We start from the raw sequence: 15,945 nt of genomic DNA on the forward strand, positions 1-15,945 counted from the left end.
TTTAAATTGGGGTTTTCTTTCCTATTATGTTTTTACTGTAATTTTACTGGTGTTAGCTGCCCTGAGCCCGGCTCTGGCCGGGGAGGGCAGGGTATAAATAAAATTTACTATTATTATTATTATTATTATTATTATTAAAAATGACAATTCCCTACGATATAATCGTAGAATTGTAGAGTTGGACCAGGGACCCCTAAGGATCATCCAGTCCAGCCCCCTGCTTAAAAACCCACTTTCCATGGGAGTCCGTTCCGCTGTCAAACAGCTCTTACAGTGAGAGAGCTATTCAAAGGCTTTGGAGCAAAAAAAAGGGAGCAGGTTTTGGGCGCTCCACCCTCCAACTGTCTTTCAAACCAGGAAACCATGCCAAGGAAGTAAACCAACAGCAGGGATTTCTCGAAGCACCACTTGTGGACTTACAACACACAGAGCGGACCGGGCTGCTGGTCCCAGATTGGAAGGGCAGGCAAGAAGCACTGCCGGAATGGGCTGCTATCATTTCCCTGTGGTGCCCCTTTTACTACTGTGTCTTCCCTGCTGCACCTGGACCCATGGTGAGTGACTGCTGCCAAGTCTCACTGACTAATGCATAGCAACGTGTTGGGGGGGGGGGGGAAGAAAGGTGGCTTTGGAGGGAAGCTGGAGTTCCAGAACCAGCCAAATCCTTGTGTTGGTTCATACACGAATCAGCTGTTAATAACCCTTGGCCAAAGAAAGCAAAAACCGTAGGAATGGAAATGTGTGTTTTTGTGGCTCGTGTAAAAACATGGGCGCAGAATTAGAATCATAGAATCATAGAATCATAGAGTTGGAAGAGACCACAAGGGCCATCGAGTCCAACCCCCTGCCAAGCAGGAAACACCATCAGAGCACTCCTGACATATGGTTGTCAAGCCTCTGCTTAAAGACCTCCAAAGGAGGAGACTCCACCACACTCCTTGGCAGCAAATTCCACTGTCAAACAGCTCTTACTGTCAGGAAGTTCTTCCTAATGTTTAGGTGGAATCTTCTTTCTTGTAGTTTGGATCCATTGCTCCATGTCCGCTTCTCTGGAGCAGCAGAAAACAACCTTTCTCCCTCCTCTATGTGACATCCTTTCATATATTTGAACATGGCTATCATATCACCCCTTAACCTCCTCTTCTCCAGGCTAAACATGCCCAGCTCCCTTAGCCGTTCCTCATAAGGCATCGTTTCCAGGCCTTGGACCATTTTGGTTGCCCTCCTCTGGACACGTTCCAGTTTGTGTTTACTCAAGATCAGAGAAAAACTAGGCAGCTTGTCCCTTGTACCACGAGGAGTAGCTCCTAACTTTCAGCTAGAAGGGGCATGACATGCTTCTGCAGGGACAGCAATGCAGCTAAAATAGGCAGAGAAGAAACCAGTTCACAACAGAACCATCTTCCTGGCTCAGTTCTGTCTGTGGCATATTTTACTTCCACTGCGCCATGCTCCCTAGGGATTTTAGCCACTTTGGGAACTGAATAGCACCACGGTTGTATTTTCCTTTCCTTTCCTGGGAGCTGTTGAAATACGCTGGAGTGTTGTAACAGGCAAAGCCCCAGGGTACTTTGGACCCTGCGCAGTGTCGAAACTGCTGCTGCTGCTTTCTCTTTTTGGCATGGATTCTAAGGCTTGCCTCTAAGGCCTGCTTCAGGAATCTCTTTTGAACAGTTGGGTGCATGTCAGTTTCATATCGGTTTCTTCTCTAGTTGTTCTCTGGCGAGGAGGGAAGGCATGCAAATTGAGGGTAAGCCATTGGAAGCCCGGGGCCAAATCTGCCCCCACCTGAGATGTCCACTTGTCCACCTGTTGCACAGTTGCCAGTGTAGAGACAAGTGTGGTGTGCGGATGGAGCAGTAGCTGAAATCCAAGCAGGATAACCCAGGTGTAGTCCAGGGGCTCTCTATCATCCCTTCCTAATAGCGTCCCTCGCATTCAGCTGGTTGCTGACCTTAAAGGTAAAGGGACCCCTGACCAATTAGGTCCAGTCGTGGCCGACTCTGGGGTTGCAGCGCTCATCTCCCTTTATTGGCCCAGGGAGCCGGCGTACAGCTTCTGGGTCATGTGGCCAGCAGGACTAAGCCACTTCTGATGAACCAGAGCAGCGCACGGAAACGCCGTTTATCTTCCCACCAGAGCGGTACCTATTTATCTACTTGCACTTGACGTGCTTTCAAACTGCTAGGTTGGCAGGAGCAGGGACCGAGCAACGGGAGCTCACCCTGTCATGGGGATTCGAACTGCCAACCTTCTGATCGGCAAGTCCTAGGCTCTGTGGTTTAACCCACAGCGCCACCCGCGTCCCTGGTTGCTGACCTTGGGATCCAGCAAATGGCCTAAGAACAATAGTAGCTGTAGCACAACTGAACTAAGAAGATAGGGGGCTTCTTTATATTAAGAGAGCAATTGATCCATGAGACTCAATACTGCCTACACTGGCTCTCCAGGTTGCAGATTGGGATCCCTCGGAGATCTTCCTGGGGACACCAGGGATTGATCCTGGGACCTCCTGAATGCAAAGCAGATGCTCCAACCCTGAGCTGCACTCGTTCCCAAGCTATGCTAGCAGAAATCTTTATGATTAGCATTAAACAAGTCAGTATACAACCATGAGCGTTTCATAGGAAGTACACAAACAGCTGTCTACTCAGAAGGAGCTCACAGTTTAAGGCAGACAAACGGGGAGACACTGAGGGATTGATGATTCTGAGGATAAGCCAAAGTCCGTGCAGGGAAATGTGGGTTTTAAGGGGAGTTTTAAAGGAAGGGAGAGAGGTGCTACACTACAGGGGAGCCCAGTGAGAGATACAAAGGGATGCTTATAATCCATAAATATTTTCAGAAGAAAACAATCTTTTTTAAAAAGGCTGCTGAGCTGGGGTGCAAACTGTGTGAAGGATGTTGCCATATCCCATGTCAGAATTTTTGTCTGTCTAGCCAAGTATGGAATTCTAAAAGAAATTTTCAGTTTCTGGAGAAGGCGAGCTCTTTCTGTGCCACAGTGCAGAACTCGATCTCACTTCTCTTCCTCCCCAGGTGCAGCCACAGTTCACTCTGCCTTCACAACGAGCTCCAGTCTCACCTCCGCACCACAGACAAATGCAACAGAGAAATCCACTGTTCCATTGCTAAGCAGTTCCACCACACACCCCTCAACAGCAGGGATTGCCCCAAGTCCTGACCCATCATCCTCTTCAGGTAAAAGCGCTGTTCGGATCACAGCTGAGGAGACCACCACTGCTATTTCAGAAGGGACTGTCAGCCCTGCAGAAGAAACCACCCATTCCCAAGCAAAAATGTCCACAGAAGAATTACCAGTCCCCTCACCAGCTGTACCCACACCTGGAAGCTATTCTACCAATACTAGGCCATCCAGGTTCACCCTGGTAACTTCTCATTCCACCTTCGCAGGTGAAGGCTCTCCTACCATCAACACTACGGCCAAAGTCACTTCCAATTCTGTTGCTCCCACCATTTCACAAACCACAACCAGCCCCAGTCTCACTACTACAGCACCAAAGGCAAGCTCAGCAACTCAATCCACCACTGTCCCATTGCTAAGCACACTGCCAACCACGGATGTCACCACAGTAGCTGACTCCTCCACCTCCATCAGCACTGCAGTAGAAGACAGTAGCTCAACGCTGGCAGTATCCTACAGTTCAGAAGAAGCCACATCTGCAGAAGAAACCGCCACCCCAGCAACAGTTCATGCTTCATCCTATCCTGGTGGAACGAGCACTGAGCCCACACCTTTTATCCAAAGAAGTGCAGCCGCTTCAACAGAGTTCATTTCCCCATCACTAGCTAAGACCACGGATGAAAGTACCACCACTGCTGGTACACCGCCAGAAGAGACCACGTCAACAGGCCTCTCTTCCACCACCCCAACGAGGTCCAGTAGCACTGAGCCAACACTCAGCCAACAACCAACGTTCCTCTTCTCTTCACTGCATGATTCGACAGCTATCACTGGCACTTCAGAAGCTGGAATCACAGATTCTACTACTTTGGAAGAAGAAACAAGCCCTACAGTCCTATCTTCAGCCTCTCAAGACAAAGCCATGCCCATCACAGACTCTGTTGCTACTTTGCATACCATAACCACAGCCAGAAGCATTGCCATCACCAGCACTGGAGCAGAAAGATCCATGCAGGCACCTGTCTCTTCCACAGAACATCCACCGATCTTCAGCTCCACTGTAGACGTCACCTCCACAGCCCTTGCATCCACACTCTCAACTGTTCCCCCTCCATCCACATTCCCTTCTGCAGCCCTGCAGTCCCACACCAACTCACCTCGGACAGTTGCCACTGGCAGTTCAACATCTGGAATGGCCACCAGCCCTGGTGCTTTAGGTGATGTGGCTAGCAGCCCTACACCCGAAATCCCAGAAGCCACCAGCACTATGATAGTAGAAACTAGCTCAAGATCCCAATCGCTAGCTCCTCAAGACATAACCACATTCAAAACCACAAAGCGTAGAGAACTGACTTCAGCGGAGGAGACCACCACTGCTTTTTCAGAAGTGACCATCAGCCCTGCAGAAAAAACTGCCACCCCAACAACAGTTCATCCTTCATCCTATCCTGGTGAAATGAGCACTGACCTCACACCTTTTATCCAAAGAAGTGCAGTCACTCCAACAGAATCACTAGCTAAGACCACGGATGAAAGTACCACCACTACTGGCACACTGTCAGAAGGGACCACGTCAACAGGACTCTCTTCCACCACCCCATCAACTGAAATCACAGGTCAAACAGCGAGGTCCAGTAGTACTGCTCCAGAAGTAACACTCAGCCAAAAACCAGCCAAAAACCAACCAATGTTCATCAGCATCGCAGTAGAAGACAATAGGCCAACACTGCTGGCATCCCACAGTCCAGAAAAAGCCACATCTGCAGAAGGAACCTCCACCCCAACAACAGTTCCTTCTTCCCATCCTGGTGAAACCACCTCTGAGCTCACAACTTTTATCCAAAGTTATCAAGCCACTTCGACAGCACTCCTCTCCCCATCACTAGCTGCAACCAAGGGTGAAGGTAGTATCCCTGTTGTCACATCGCCAAAACAGACCACATCAACCACAACTGAGCTCACAGCCACAACTGGAAGCTCTCCTGCCCTCACCTCAGGACCGCAGATGACCTTCACAACTACCTCCAGAGGTGAAGCTTTATCTACCACCAGTAAAACTGCCAAGGTCACTTCAACAGTTGCTTCTTCCACTATTTCACTGCTCCAAACCACAACAAGCAGCCCCAGTCTCACTACTACAGCACCAAAGGCAAGCTCAGCAGCCCAACCCACCACCTCATTGCTAAGCACATTGCCAGCCATGGCAGCTGAGCCCTCCACATCCGAAACTGCTGTGACTGCCACAAGGCTCAACACTTTGTCAGTCTCCAGTCCGTCTTCCTCTCCAGGTAAATCCACAGCTCAGCTCACAACTGTTGCAGCACACAGTTCTCTCTCACCAACTGAAACGACATCTGAAACCGGCACTCCAGCAGTTGTGACTTTCAGCACGACAGAAGAGATCACCACCTCCATTAGCAGTGCAGTAGAAGACAATAGCTCAACGCTGCCAGTATCCTACGGCACAGAAGAAGCCACATTTGCAGAAGGAACCACCATCCCCAAAACAGTTCATCCTTCTTATCCTGGTGAAACGAGCGTTGATCCTACATCTTTTATCCAAAGAAGTGCAGTCACTCCAACAGAATCACTAGCTAAGACCACGGATGAAAGTACCACCACTGCTGGCACACCACCAGAAGAGACCACGTCAACAGGCCTCTCTTCCACCACCCCATCAACTGAAATTACAGGTCAAACAGCGAGGTCCAGGAGCACTGTTCCAGACGTAACACTCAGCCAACAACCAACTATGTTCATCAGCACTGCAGTAGAAGACAATAGGTCAACACTGCTGGCATCCCACAGTCCAGAAAAAGCCACATCTGCAGAAGGAACCTCCACCCCAACAACAGCTCCTTCTTCCCATCCTGGTGAAACCACCTCTGAGCTCACAACTTTTATCCAAAGTTATCAAGCCACTTCGACAGCACTCCTCTCCCCATCGCTAGCTGCAACCAAGGGTGAAGGTGGCATCCCTGTTGTCACATCGCCAAAACAGACCACATCAACCACAACTAAGCTCACAACCACAACTGGAAGTTCCCCTGCCCTCACCTCAGGACCACAGATGACCTTCGCAACCACCTCCAGAGGTGAAGCTTCATCTACCACCAGTAAAACTGCCAGGGTCACTTCAACAGTTGCTTCTTCCACCATTTCACTGCTCAAAACCACTACAGCACCAAAGACAATAGGGAAACCCACCACCTCACGGCAAGCTACCACACTAACCACAAATGTCACAAGGGCAACTGGCACCACCACATCGTCAACAAAGGTGACCAAAATTATTAAGCTTCCAATTTCAGCACCAGGTAAGCATTCTGACTTTGACATTCATCTGAACAAGGAAGACTCACACAAGCAGGGGGGCCGACTTGAATACAATATTGGGGGGCAGCTAAGTTCTGCCCAACAGAATTCATCACATGATGTGGCTCACACACACCATTTTAATGGCAGTGACCATCAACCCTTGGGAGCGGAAGCCCCCTCAAGCATTTGGGGGTGTGTGAAGGGACTTCGGCCCCTGGGAGTTGGCTCCTAGGCACACAAGTACAGTGGTACCTCAGGTTAAGAACTTAATTCGTTCTGGAGGTCCGTTTTTTACCTCAAACTGTTCTTAACCTGAGGTACCACTTTCGCTAATGGGGCCTCCCGCTGCCACCGATTTCTGTTCTCATCCTGAAGCAAAGTTCTTAACTCGAGGTACAATTTCTGGGTTAGCGGAGTCTGTAACCTGAAGCGTCTGTAACCTGAAGCGTATGCATTTTGAGCTAGGCGGCAGAGCTGGAAGGAATGCAAGTATCTGTAGGCTGAGATAACTGCCCTGGGATCATATATACTCTGCGGTATATAAATTTAACAAACAAACAAATAAGGCTCGCATTATCCTAACCCTAAGAAGTGGGTTTATTGAACATTCACCTTGCACAGAACATAAACAGGGGTCAGACTACATCTGGTTTTTATCAAAATTGTTGTTGTTGTTGTTTTGTTATTATTATTATTAATCTTTTTTACCAAGGTAAGTAACTCAAAGCAACTTATAATATATTAACAAACACATACATTATTATTATTATTATTATTATTATTATTATTATTATTATTATTATTATTATTAGTTCTGCATGGGAGAGAGTCTCACAACTGGGGTGGTACCACAGAGAAGGGTCTACTCATCTTCCCCACAAGCAGCCCCTCTCCCTAGTCTCAGCAGGGCCTGGGCTGGGTGATGGGGCCAACTTAGGTGGGAGAGGCTGGATCTTTTGCAAGGAAAGAGCTGACTTGTCTTCTTGTGGCTCCTTCAGCTCCTTCCGCAGCTCCAGGTGGAACCAAGAGGCCCCCGCCAAGGCCTTCCTGCCCTTCTCTACCTCCAGATACAGGTAAGCTCTTGTCATCCAGGGACTGAAGCATCCTGTGTCGCTCTTCCTAAATCTCACCTGACTTTGCAATTTCTCTTACTGCTTCCTTGCCCTGACGGGACGTGGGGTAGTTGAATGCCTTCCGTCGTGAAAAGCAGGATATAAATATCATAAATAAATAAAGTACAGTGGTACCTCGCAAGACGAATGCCTCGCAAGACGAAAAACTCGCTAGACGAAAGAGTTTTCCGTTTTTTGAGTCGTTCCGCAAGACGAATTTCCCTATGGGCTTGCTTCACAAGACGAAATGTCTTGCGAGTTCTTGCGAGTTTGTTTCCTTTTTCTTAAAGCCGCTAAGCCGCTAATAGCCGTGCTTCGCAAGACGAAAAAACTGCAAGACGAAGAGACTCGCGGAATGGATTAATTTCTTCTTGCGAGGCACCACTGTAATTAAATGGCAGGCATTTATACAAAGACACATGATGTGGAGAAAAGGTTTTTCTTCCTGTCTGCTAATTCTGGGACTTGTGGCTGAACTGATGCAAAAAAGGAACAAATGTGGTTTGTGTGTGATTTTCTCCTCTGGCAGGTGGGACCCAGGTCATCTTGTCAATGGGCTTGACCACTTCCCTGAATATCTCTGACCCCACAACCCAAGAGATGGTTTTGAACAAGGTGAGGGTTCATTGTTATTGTACGGAGTCCTCCAGGCAACTTCTGATTTAACATGGAGCGATTTTAAGGGCTTGGTAACCATAATATCAGCTCTGTTTGGATCAGTCATCATTCCTTCTCTTAGTAATAATGTGATAATGTTTTCTGAAAGATTTAGTCTGAATCTGAGTGGCCAATGGCCACTGACTTTGTAGGGCTTTTTATTGCCATTATTATTATTAAACAGTCTCAAAATATCTGTGGGATGTAAGCAATTTTAAAGTAAGGGATCACATCCAAGCCAAAAGATTACAGGATGTATTCTTCTTTCTTTGGTGATCACTCGTAGCCGAGTAAGATTGTCTTCCATAAACACGGTTTTAACAATGAGTCCGTAAGTGACTGTGGAGGCCAATTCTGGATCCACACGTCCTTCCATAATGGGGACATTGGTTTCCAGGTGGGAATTGATCATGGTGAGGGTTTGCCAAGCGTGCCTTCCTCTTAGCACGTTTCTCCCTTGCGTCCTGAGTTCGAGGGTCTTCAAAGCCCATGACACCTTTGGTAAAGGCTGTTCTCCAACTGGAGCGCTCACAGGCCAGTGTTTCCCGGTTGTCGGTGTTTATACTATATTTTTTAAGATTTGCCTTGAGAGAGTCTTTAAACCTCTTTTGTTGACCACCACCATTCCACTTTCCGTTTTTAAGTTTGGAATAGAGCAGTTGCTTTGGAAGGTGATAATCAGGTAACCGAACAACGTGACCAGTCCAACAAAGTTGATGTTGAAGAACCATTGCTTCGACACTGGTGATCAGAGAGAGGGGCTCACAGTATTAACACCCCAACAGAGCTTGCTTTGCTATTAGTGACAGCTTTGGATCCATCACAGAGCAAGCAGGTTGCTGTTTCTCCAGCTTCCAGGCTGCTTCCAGCTCCGTTTGCATACCACTCTGGCTATTGCCCGCTTACCTAGCAGCTGGCTGAGCGGGGTGGAGAAAAGGGCCACTCAATAGCCTGGCAGAAGCCATCACTTAGGGCTCAGCTACATTGGTCAAAAAAAGTTTTGGATGCTGTAATAGGTATGAGTTACTCATGCGTAAACTGGTGCCTTTCTCGGTTAATTTGCCTTGTTAAACCTTTCTGACTGCACAGCCCTTTCTCATCGTGGCTGCCTCAATCACTGGCAGAATCCGTCAGCGGGCGTTTCTTGAACCTCTTCCAACATAAAAGTTGTTTGACACCCAGTCTCCTCCTCCTCTCACTGCGCGGGAGTCTTCTGCACAGGGAGGGCGTGGGCAGCGGAGGACCTGGGCTCTCCTCGCTGATGTCCAGTGAAGAGTCCTGGAGCCCTCTCTCCAATTCCCCCGTCTGCCCCCCTTCATCCCCGGTGTTGCGCTGATTGGCTTCCCCCTCTACTGAGCTGTTTCTCCCCCTGCTGCTGGGTCCTTCGCCAGCATCATCTGGGAGCCTCCCCTTCGCCTCTCGCTCCGATGTCAGTTCCCTGACATCCGCGTTATAAACATGCAAAACCAGATAGCACCAGAGAGCAAAAAATTTTTAATGTGTTTTTTACATAGCGCTTTTCCCCCTTTTGTTGTAATGATTTAATTTCTGACTTATTTATAGCATTTTTTTTTCCTGCATGAAGATCAGCCCTTAGTTGAAGCTCTCTCAATTTAGCTAATTCTTTTGGGGTGCTGATGAGGACTCATAAGTGGCCAGCTAAGTTCGTTGTCTTACAAAGAAATTTGTCTGACCCATTCAGTAAACTCCTCTGTTATATTGTAACCTGACTGGTTATAGGATCCCAGTAGGTGGAAAGAATTCAGGGCCTCATCCAGACTGAACCCCACCCCACCCTGAACTCACCACGTCATCTTTAAATTCCGATACAGTGGTACCTCGGGTTAAGTACTTAATACGTTTTGGGGGTCTGTTCTTAACCTGAAACTGTTCTTAACCTGAAGACCACTTTAGCTAAAGGGGCCTCCTGCTGCCGCCGTGCCGCCGGAGCACAATTTCTGTTCTCATCCTGAAGCAAAGTTCTTAACCTGAAGCACTATTTCTGGGTTAGCGGAGTCTGTAACCTGAAGCATATGTAACCCGAAGCGTATGTAACCTGAGGTACCACTGTACAGTAGTACCTCTGGTTGCGAATGGGATCCGTTCAAAAGGCCAGTTCGCAACATGAAAAGAGCGCAACCCGCAGCAGCACGTCTGTGCACGTGCGGGTCACAATTCAGTGCTTCTGCGCATGACGTTATTTTGTGCATCTGCGCATGCGTGAGCGACGAAACCCGGAAGTAACCCTTTCCGGTACTTCCAGTTCACCGCGGGACATAACCTGAAAGAACGTAACATGAAGCAAACGTAACATGAGGCATGACTGTATCCTTAACATGAATTCATATATCTTATTCATTTCCCCACCCCCACCCCTGCGTTTGTCTTTTCCTCTCCAGCTGAGTCACGACCTGAACGCCAACTTCCCCTGCGCTGCCTTCAGTGTGAAATGGATAGACCAGATGAAGTAAAGCTCTAAAAGACTCACGGCAGCCGCTGGCTGATCGGAAATGAAGGCAGAATGAGCCCCACTAAAGGAGAAGGAGAGATTCTGTAGCAGCTGAGCTCCAGTTCTGATACAAGAGTGTGAACTGATTCTGTTTTTCCATCACATGCAAATGGATATCTCTAAGTGCAGACCCCTTGCTTGCAAAGTTTGCTCCTTATGCTTATCTGCAAATGGGCCAGAGGGTTGGCATAGCACTGCGGTGAAGAGACTGAGCTACGTACCCGGAAGGTCGTTGGCTCAAATTTCACTCCTGCCATGAATTCACCAGGGGTCCTGAGGCAAGCCCCTTATCTTTAATGTACTGTACTGGTTGTTTTGGGTGCTATGTTGTGCTGGTCCTTCAGAAACAACCACACCCTTGCCTCGAATTGGCTAGATCCTTTTTCCTAAATAGCAAGATCTCAAATTGACTAGATCCCTTCTCTTAAATGTCAGTCACTGCTGTGACTCTTTCCATTGGCCAAAATGCTGAAATGTGAGGGAAAGCTACCATATTTTCCGCTCTATAAGACGCACCAGACCACAAGACGCACCTAGTTTTTGGAGGAGGAAAACAAGAAAAAAAATATTCTGAATCTCAGAAGCCAGAACAGCAAGAGGGATCGCTGCGCAGTGAAAGCAGCGATCCCTCTTGCTGTTCTGGCTTCTGTGATAGCAGCGTAGCCTGCATTCGCTCCATAACACACACACACATTTCCCCTTACTTTTTAGGAGGGAAAAAGTGAGTCTTGTTGTAAATAAAAATATGCCCTTTTCCCTTATGGGGTATCCAAGAGCCCATATAGAGTCCTTACATAGGTTCCCTATTGGTAGGAGAAAATAACAGAGGCCAACCAGAGAATATTGAGAAGCAAAGCAGCTAGTAAGCTTGATCTTTATTGATCTGTTGCAACAGGGTACTCCCCTCACACGCAGGAGAGGAAGAGGACCCAGAACAATGGCCTGCAAGGCCTTATAAAGACTTTTGAAATTCCCCTTCTCTAGATCAGGACCACCCCCAGAAACATTATGCATACATCACAGAAGGGGTGTAACCTAAGACCACCCCTCAGATACATCCCACCTACATCACAGAAATTTAAATGTTGTTTTTCTCTTCTCCTTGTTTATCTCCTGTCTAGCAGGTTGCTTGATTGGATTTCTGGGGAGCCTGGCCATTCTTTTGTAGTGCTAAAATATTTATTTCCTGGGCCAGGTCACAGGCTCACACCTTATTCATATCTTTGAGACAGGATTTGTGAGGAAACAGACAATGGGGAGGCTTTTCCAGTTTAACCTTGCAGAGAAACATTTGCTCAGTTTAGGAATCAAAATGGTTCCAGGATGGCTTTCCTGTGTTGATCTATGTATGTGCAGTTATGAACATTACTATATATTTAAGACCATAAAATTCCTATCACAGTCTTATAGAGCTAAAAATACGGTAGTTTCTGGCGAAACTAATGAGGAAAATAGCACCTGCACATGTTGCCTCACATATCAAACGCCAGAATCTTACTTTTAATAAAAAAAATAAAAATAAAAAGTGCACACTTTTTTGTTTGAGAATTTAGGAGCGGTGCAGATTTTGAAAGGCAGCTGCATTTCAGGGACTGCAAATTAGGTAGTTTCGCATGGAAATTCAAACTGAATCGAACTCGTCCCTCAACCCTAGAAGCCATCAAAGGGAGACGCTTTTGTGACAATTGCAGGTGTGGAGCAGCTGACCCATTAAGAGTCGCCTCAGGAGGACTGCAAAGAGCTCAGTGTCCCATCTTGTAATTTCTTCCTTATTAGAAATCCTTCTAACACCTCAGGCCATTAGTGTCCTGCTCAACGCTTCAGGAGTTTGCTAACTCTGTGACGCCACCGCAAGTATCCAGTTCATTAATTTGGAAAGCTGTTTGGAGGGCTTGAAGGCAATCCTCCGCTCCTGTGCCCCCCCCCTCGCCAAATGCCAGGTTGCATAACAGCTTAGTCACCTATTAACTCTTTAATCAGCTTGGTAAAATCAGCCTAATAGACCTTTGTGCAGCTGAATTTGGTTAAATGTCACCTTGGAGGAAAGTCAAATGCTTTGTGGTGGTAGCTCCAGATTTCGAAAAGAAGTTCGGGGAAGATATCTGAGAGAGGTTTCCCAAACTGAATCAATGAGGATCATCACAGAAGGTCCTCAACTCATGGGATGCCCACGGTTTTCCATGGGGAAGAGGCAGGGGAATATCTGCATGGGATATATTTTCCCTAGGGAAACTCACATGCTTGCGGGCTGTGGACCTAGATTCATTGTCTCAATCAACAGCTATGGGGTCTTTTCCTTCCCATATGTTTCCGAGCACAATTCAAAGTGTTGGTGCCGACCTTTAAAGCCCTAAACAGTCTGGGCCTTGTATACCTGAAGGAGCCTCTCCACCCCCATCGTCCAGCCCGGACACTCAGGTCCAGCTCCAAGGGTCTTCTGGTGTTAACCTCACTGCAAGATGTGAAGCTACAGTGAACCAGGCAGAGGGCCTTCTTGGTAGTGGCACCCTCCCATCAGATGGCAAGAAGATGAGAAATTATATCACATTTAGGAAACATCTGAAGGCAGCCGTTTTTAAGATTTGCTGTTTTATTATGTTTTTATATATGCTGGAAGCTGCCCAGAGTGGCTAGGGAAACCTAGTCAGATGGGCAGGGTACAAATAATAAAATTATTATTATTATTATTATTATTATTATTATTATTATTATTATTATTATTATTATTTATTCAGTTCTTTCATGAACCAGTTTTGAAAAGCCAAATTCTATCAAAGAGAGCAAAAGAGGCACATTTTATTGCTGTTTTTAAATGGCATATTGGTTATGAATTGCATTCAGGTGCATTTTCCTGTTGTAAGTTGTTATGAATCGCTCCCCCGCCCCCATAGAATATGACAAACAAATAAACCAATCTGGCGCTAGGTGAAAATAAATTGGAGACTTGCATTTAACCAATGAAGGTGCCCCCTAGTAAGAATCTTCTCTGCCATCCTTCAGGAGAATTCTCCCAGCCTTCTGGTCTGGCTCTAAAACATGCACACTGAGGTCAAGCGCTGAGGGCCTTCTGGCGGTTCCCTCCCTGCAAGAAGTGAAGTTACAGGGAACCAGGCAGAGGGCCTTTTCGGTGGTGGCGCCCGCCCTGTGGAATGCCCTCCCATCAGATGTCAAGGAAATAAACAACTATCTGACTCTTAGAGGACATCTGAAGGCAGCCCTGTACAGGGAAGCTTTTAATGTTTGATGTTTTATTGCATGATGATGATGTTCAGAGTATACCCGAAGGAGCATCTCCACCCCGCTTGCTCAGCCCGGACACTGAGATCCAGCACCGAGGGCCTTCTGGCGGTTCCCTCTCTGCGAGAAGTGAGGTTACAGGGAACCAGGCAGAGGGCCTTCGGTGGTGGTGCCCGCCCTGTGGAACGCCCTCCCATCAGATGTCAAGGAAATAAACAACTATCTGACTCTAGAAGACATCTGAAGGCAGTCCTGTTTAGGAAAGTTTTTATTTTTGATGTTTTTCATGTTTTTCATGTTTTTAATATTCTGTTGGGGGCCACCCAGAGTGACTGGGCAAACCCATCCAGATGGTTGGGGTATAAATAATAAATTATTATTATTATTATTATTATTATTATTATTATTATTAACCCATCCACACCCCACTCAAACAGTGGGTTCCTGCGGAGTGTGAGCTGGAAAATGGAAATTGAAGACCAGGAGAAGAGAATGAAGGAAAAGGAAATTGGCCTGTTCTATTCTCCGGCAGCTTAGAGCAGAGGTGGGGGACCTCAAAGGAAAAGGGGCAATTTATGAGCCTTGAACGCGGGTGTAAGCTGGGATTCAACATTTGAAAAGCCAGGAATATCTCTGAAATATACTCGGAGTCGAGTGTGAATTTCATGCTCTTTATTCAGCTCATAGTAGCAATGAATGAAACTTTCCCCAAAATGTCTAGCTATATATACATTATTTACACAATGGGCCCCGCGTGATTGGCTAATTCCGGGCTGCTCCTGTAGACCAATCAGGTTGTCGATTCACTTCATCCAGGAGCCTGATTGGCTGCTCCTGCAGGCCAATCAGGTTGCTGATTCACTTCCACCTGACGCTGGATCGGGTGGCTCCTGTGGACCAATCAGACCGCTGCATTCTGGATCCTATTGATCTAGGATTCAGCTCAGTACATAACAATCTCCATCGATCTAAACCTTGCAAAATTCTTTTGATAGCAGCGAGGTGCTGCTGTGACGTTTGTCCCGCTCACAAGGTGTGCCTGTTATCAGTGATGCTGCCTTTTCCTGGCTGGTGACATAATGCCCTCTCTTTCCCTTCGCAAGACGCGGCCAAGGCGTTTGTTCCAGCTGAGTGGAGAGCCCTTAATGACCCACGGTCTGTGACCTCATCAGCAGAGTTAATGGGCCGTGTGGGCACCGGCGGAATTAGCATGTTTATATCTCCGTGGCTCCTCAAGTGTGACCAGAGGCCCATTGAACATTCCTCGCCCTCTTGGAGTGGGCGATGCTTGCAAGCAGGAGCGGCTGGCGGCTGGCATACATGCCAAGCTGGTCTTCCCGGACCCCCTTCTGCGTTTTGGGGATTCTCAAGGGTCCTGCAGCAAAATGCCACGCCTGTTCTAGCTGTTTGGAAACCACATCCCGGGGAGTTATCGGCAGAGGTGCGCCGAGGGTCCCTTGGCGCGCGCACACACAGAAAATCACTTTACCCCACTAGCCAAATTAGAAATTATTACATTTTACGAGACCCAAGTACTTGAAGCGTCCTGAGTTAGGGTAAGGTGAGGAGGAAGGGAGGAAAAATTGCACACCTTTGTGATGTGGTGTAAGAAGGATGAGAAGCTTCTGAATTTGACCTTTCCATAATAGTGGGGTACACATATGTGTCATACAACCCAGAGTCTGATAGGTGATTTTAGTGCCCCTGACTGGGGCACTGGTTTTGCCAACCCCTACCTTGCTGATCAGAAGGTCTGCGGTTTGAATCCCCACGACGGGGTGAGCTCCCGTTGCTCGGTCCTTGCTCCTGCCAACCTAGCAGTTCGGAAGCACGTCAAAGTGCAAGTAGATAAATAGGTACCACTCCAGCGGGAAGGTAAACGGCATTTCCGTGCGCTGCTCCGGTTTGCCAGAAGTGGCTTAGTCATGCTGGCCACATGACCCGGAAGCTGTACGCCAGCTCCCTTG

At 47.5% G+C, this 15,945-nt stretch overlaps 1 protein-coding gene across 4 annotated transcripts; it reads left to right on the top strand.

The window, feature by feature from the left end:
• Positions 1 to 361: 361 nt before the first annotated feature.
• On the top strand, positions 362 to 11,144 carry MUC20 (mucin 20, cell surface associated). 4 transcript variants are annotated; one of them, XM_083503918.1, is made up of 5 exons: positions 362 to 554; positions 3,040 to 6,462; positions 7,474 to 7,536; positions 8,105 to 8,190; positions 10,632 to 11,144. In XM_083503918.1, the coding sequence occupies exons 1-5, from the start codon at positions 485 to 487 to the stop codon at positions 10,701 to 10,703; spliced, it is 3,714 nt and encodes a 1,237-aa protein (XP_083360044.1). In that variant the 5' UTR covers positions 362 to 484; the 3' UTR covers positions 10,704 to 11,144. The 4 variants fall into 4 exon arrangements, with proteins under 4 accessions (XP_083360044.1, XP_083360043.1, XP_083360045.1 ...); XM_083503917.1 differs by having other exon boundaries at positions 367 to 554; positions 3,046 to 6,462; positions 7,462 to 7,536; XM_083503919.1 differs by having other exon boundaries at positions 367 to 554; positions 3,415 to 6,462.
• The last annotated feature ends 4,801 nt before the right edge of the window (positions 11,145 to 15,945 follow it).

Source organism: Podarcis liolepis (genome assembly GCF_965112155.1).
Source record: "Podarcis liolepis genome assembly, chromosome: 5".
In the NCBI taxonomy this organism is placed as follows: Eukaryota; Metazoa; Chordata; class Lepidosauria; order Squamata; family Lacertidae; genus Podarcis; species Podarcis liolepis.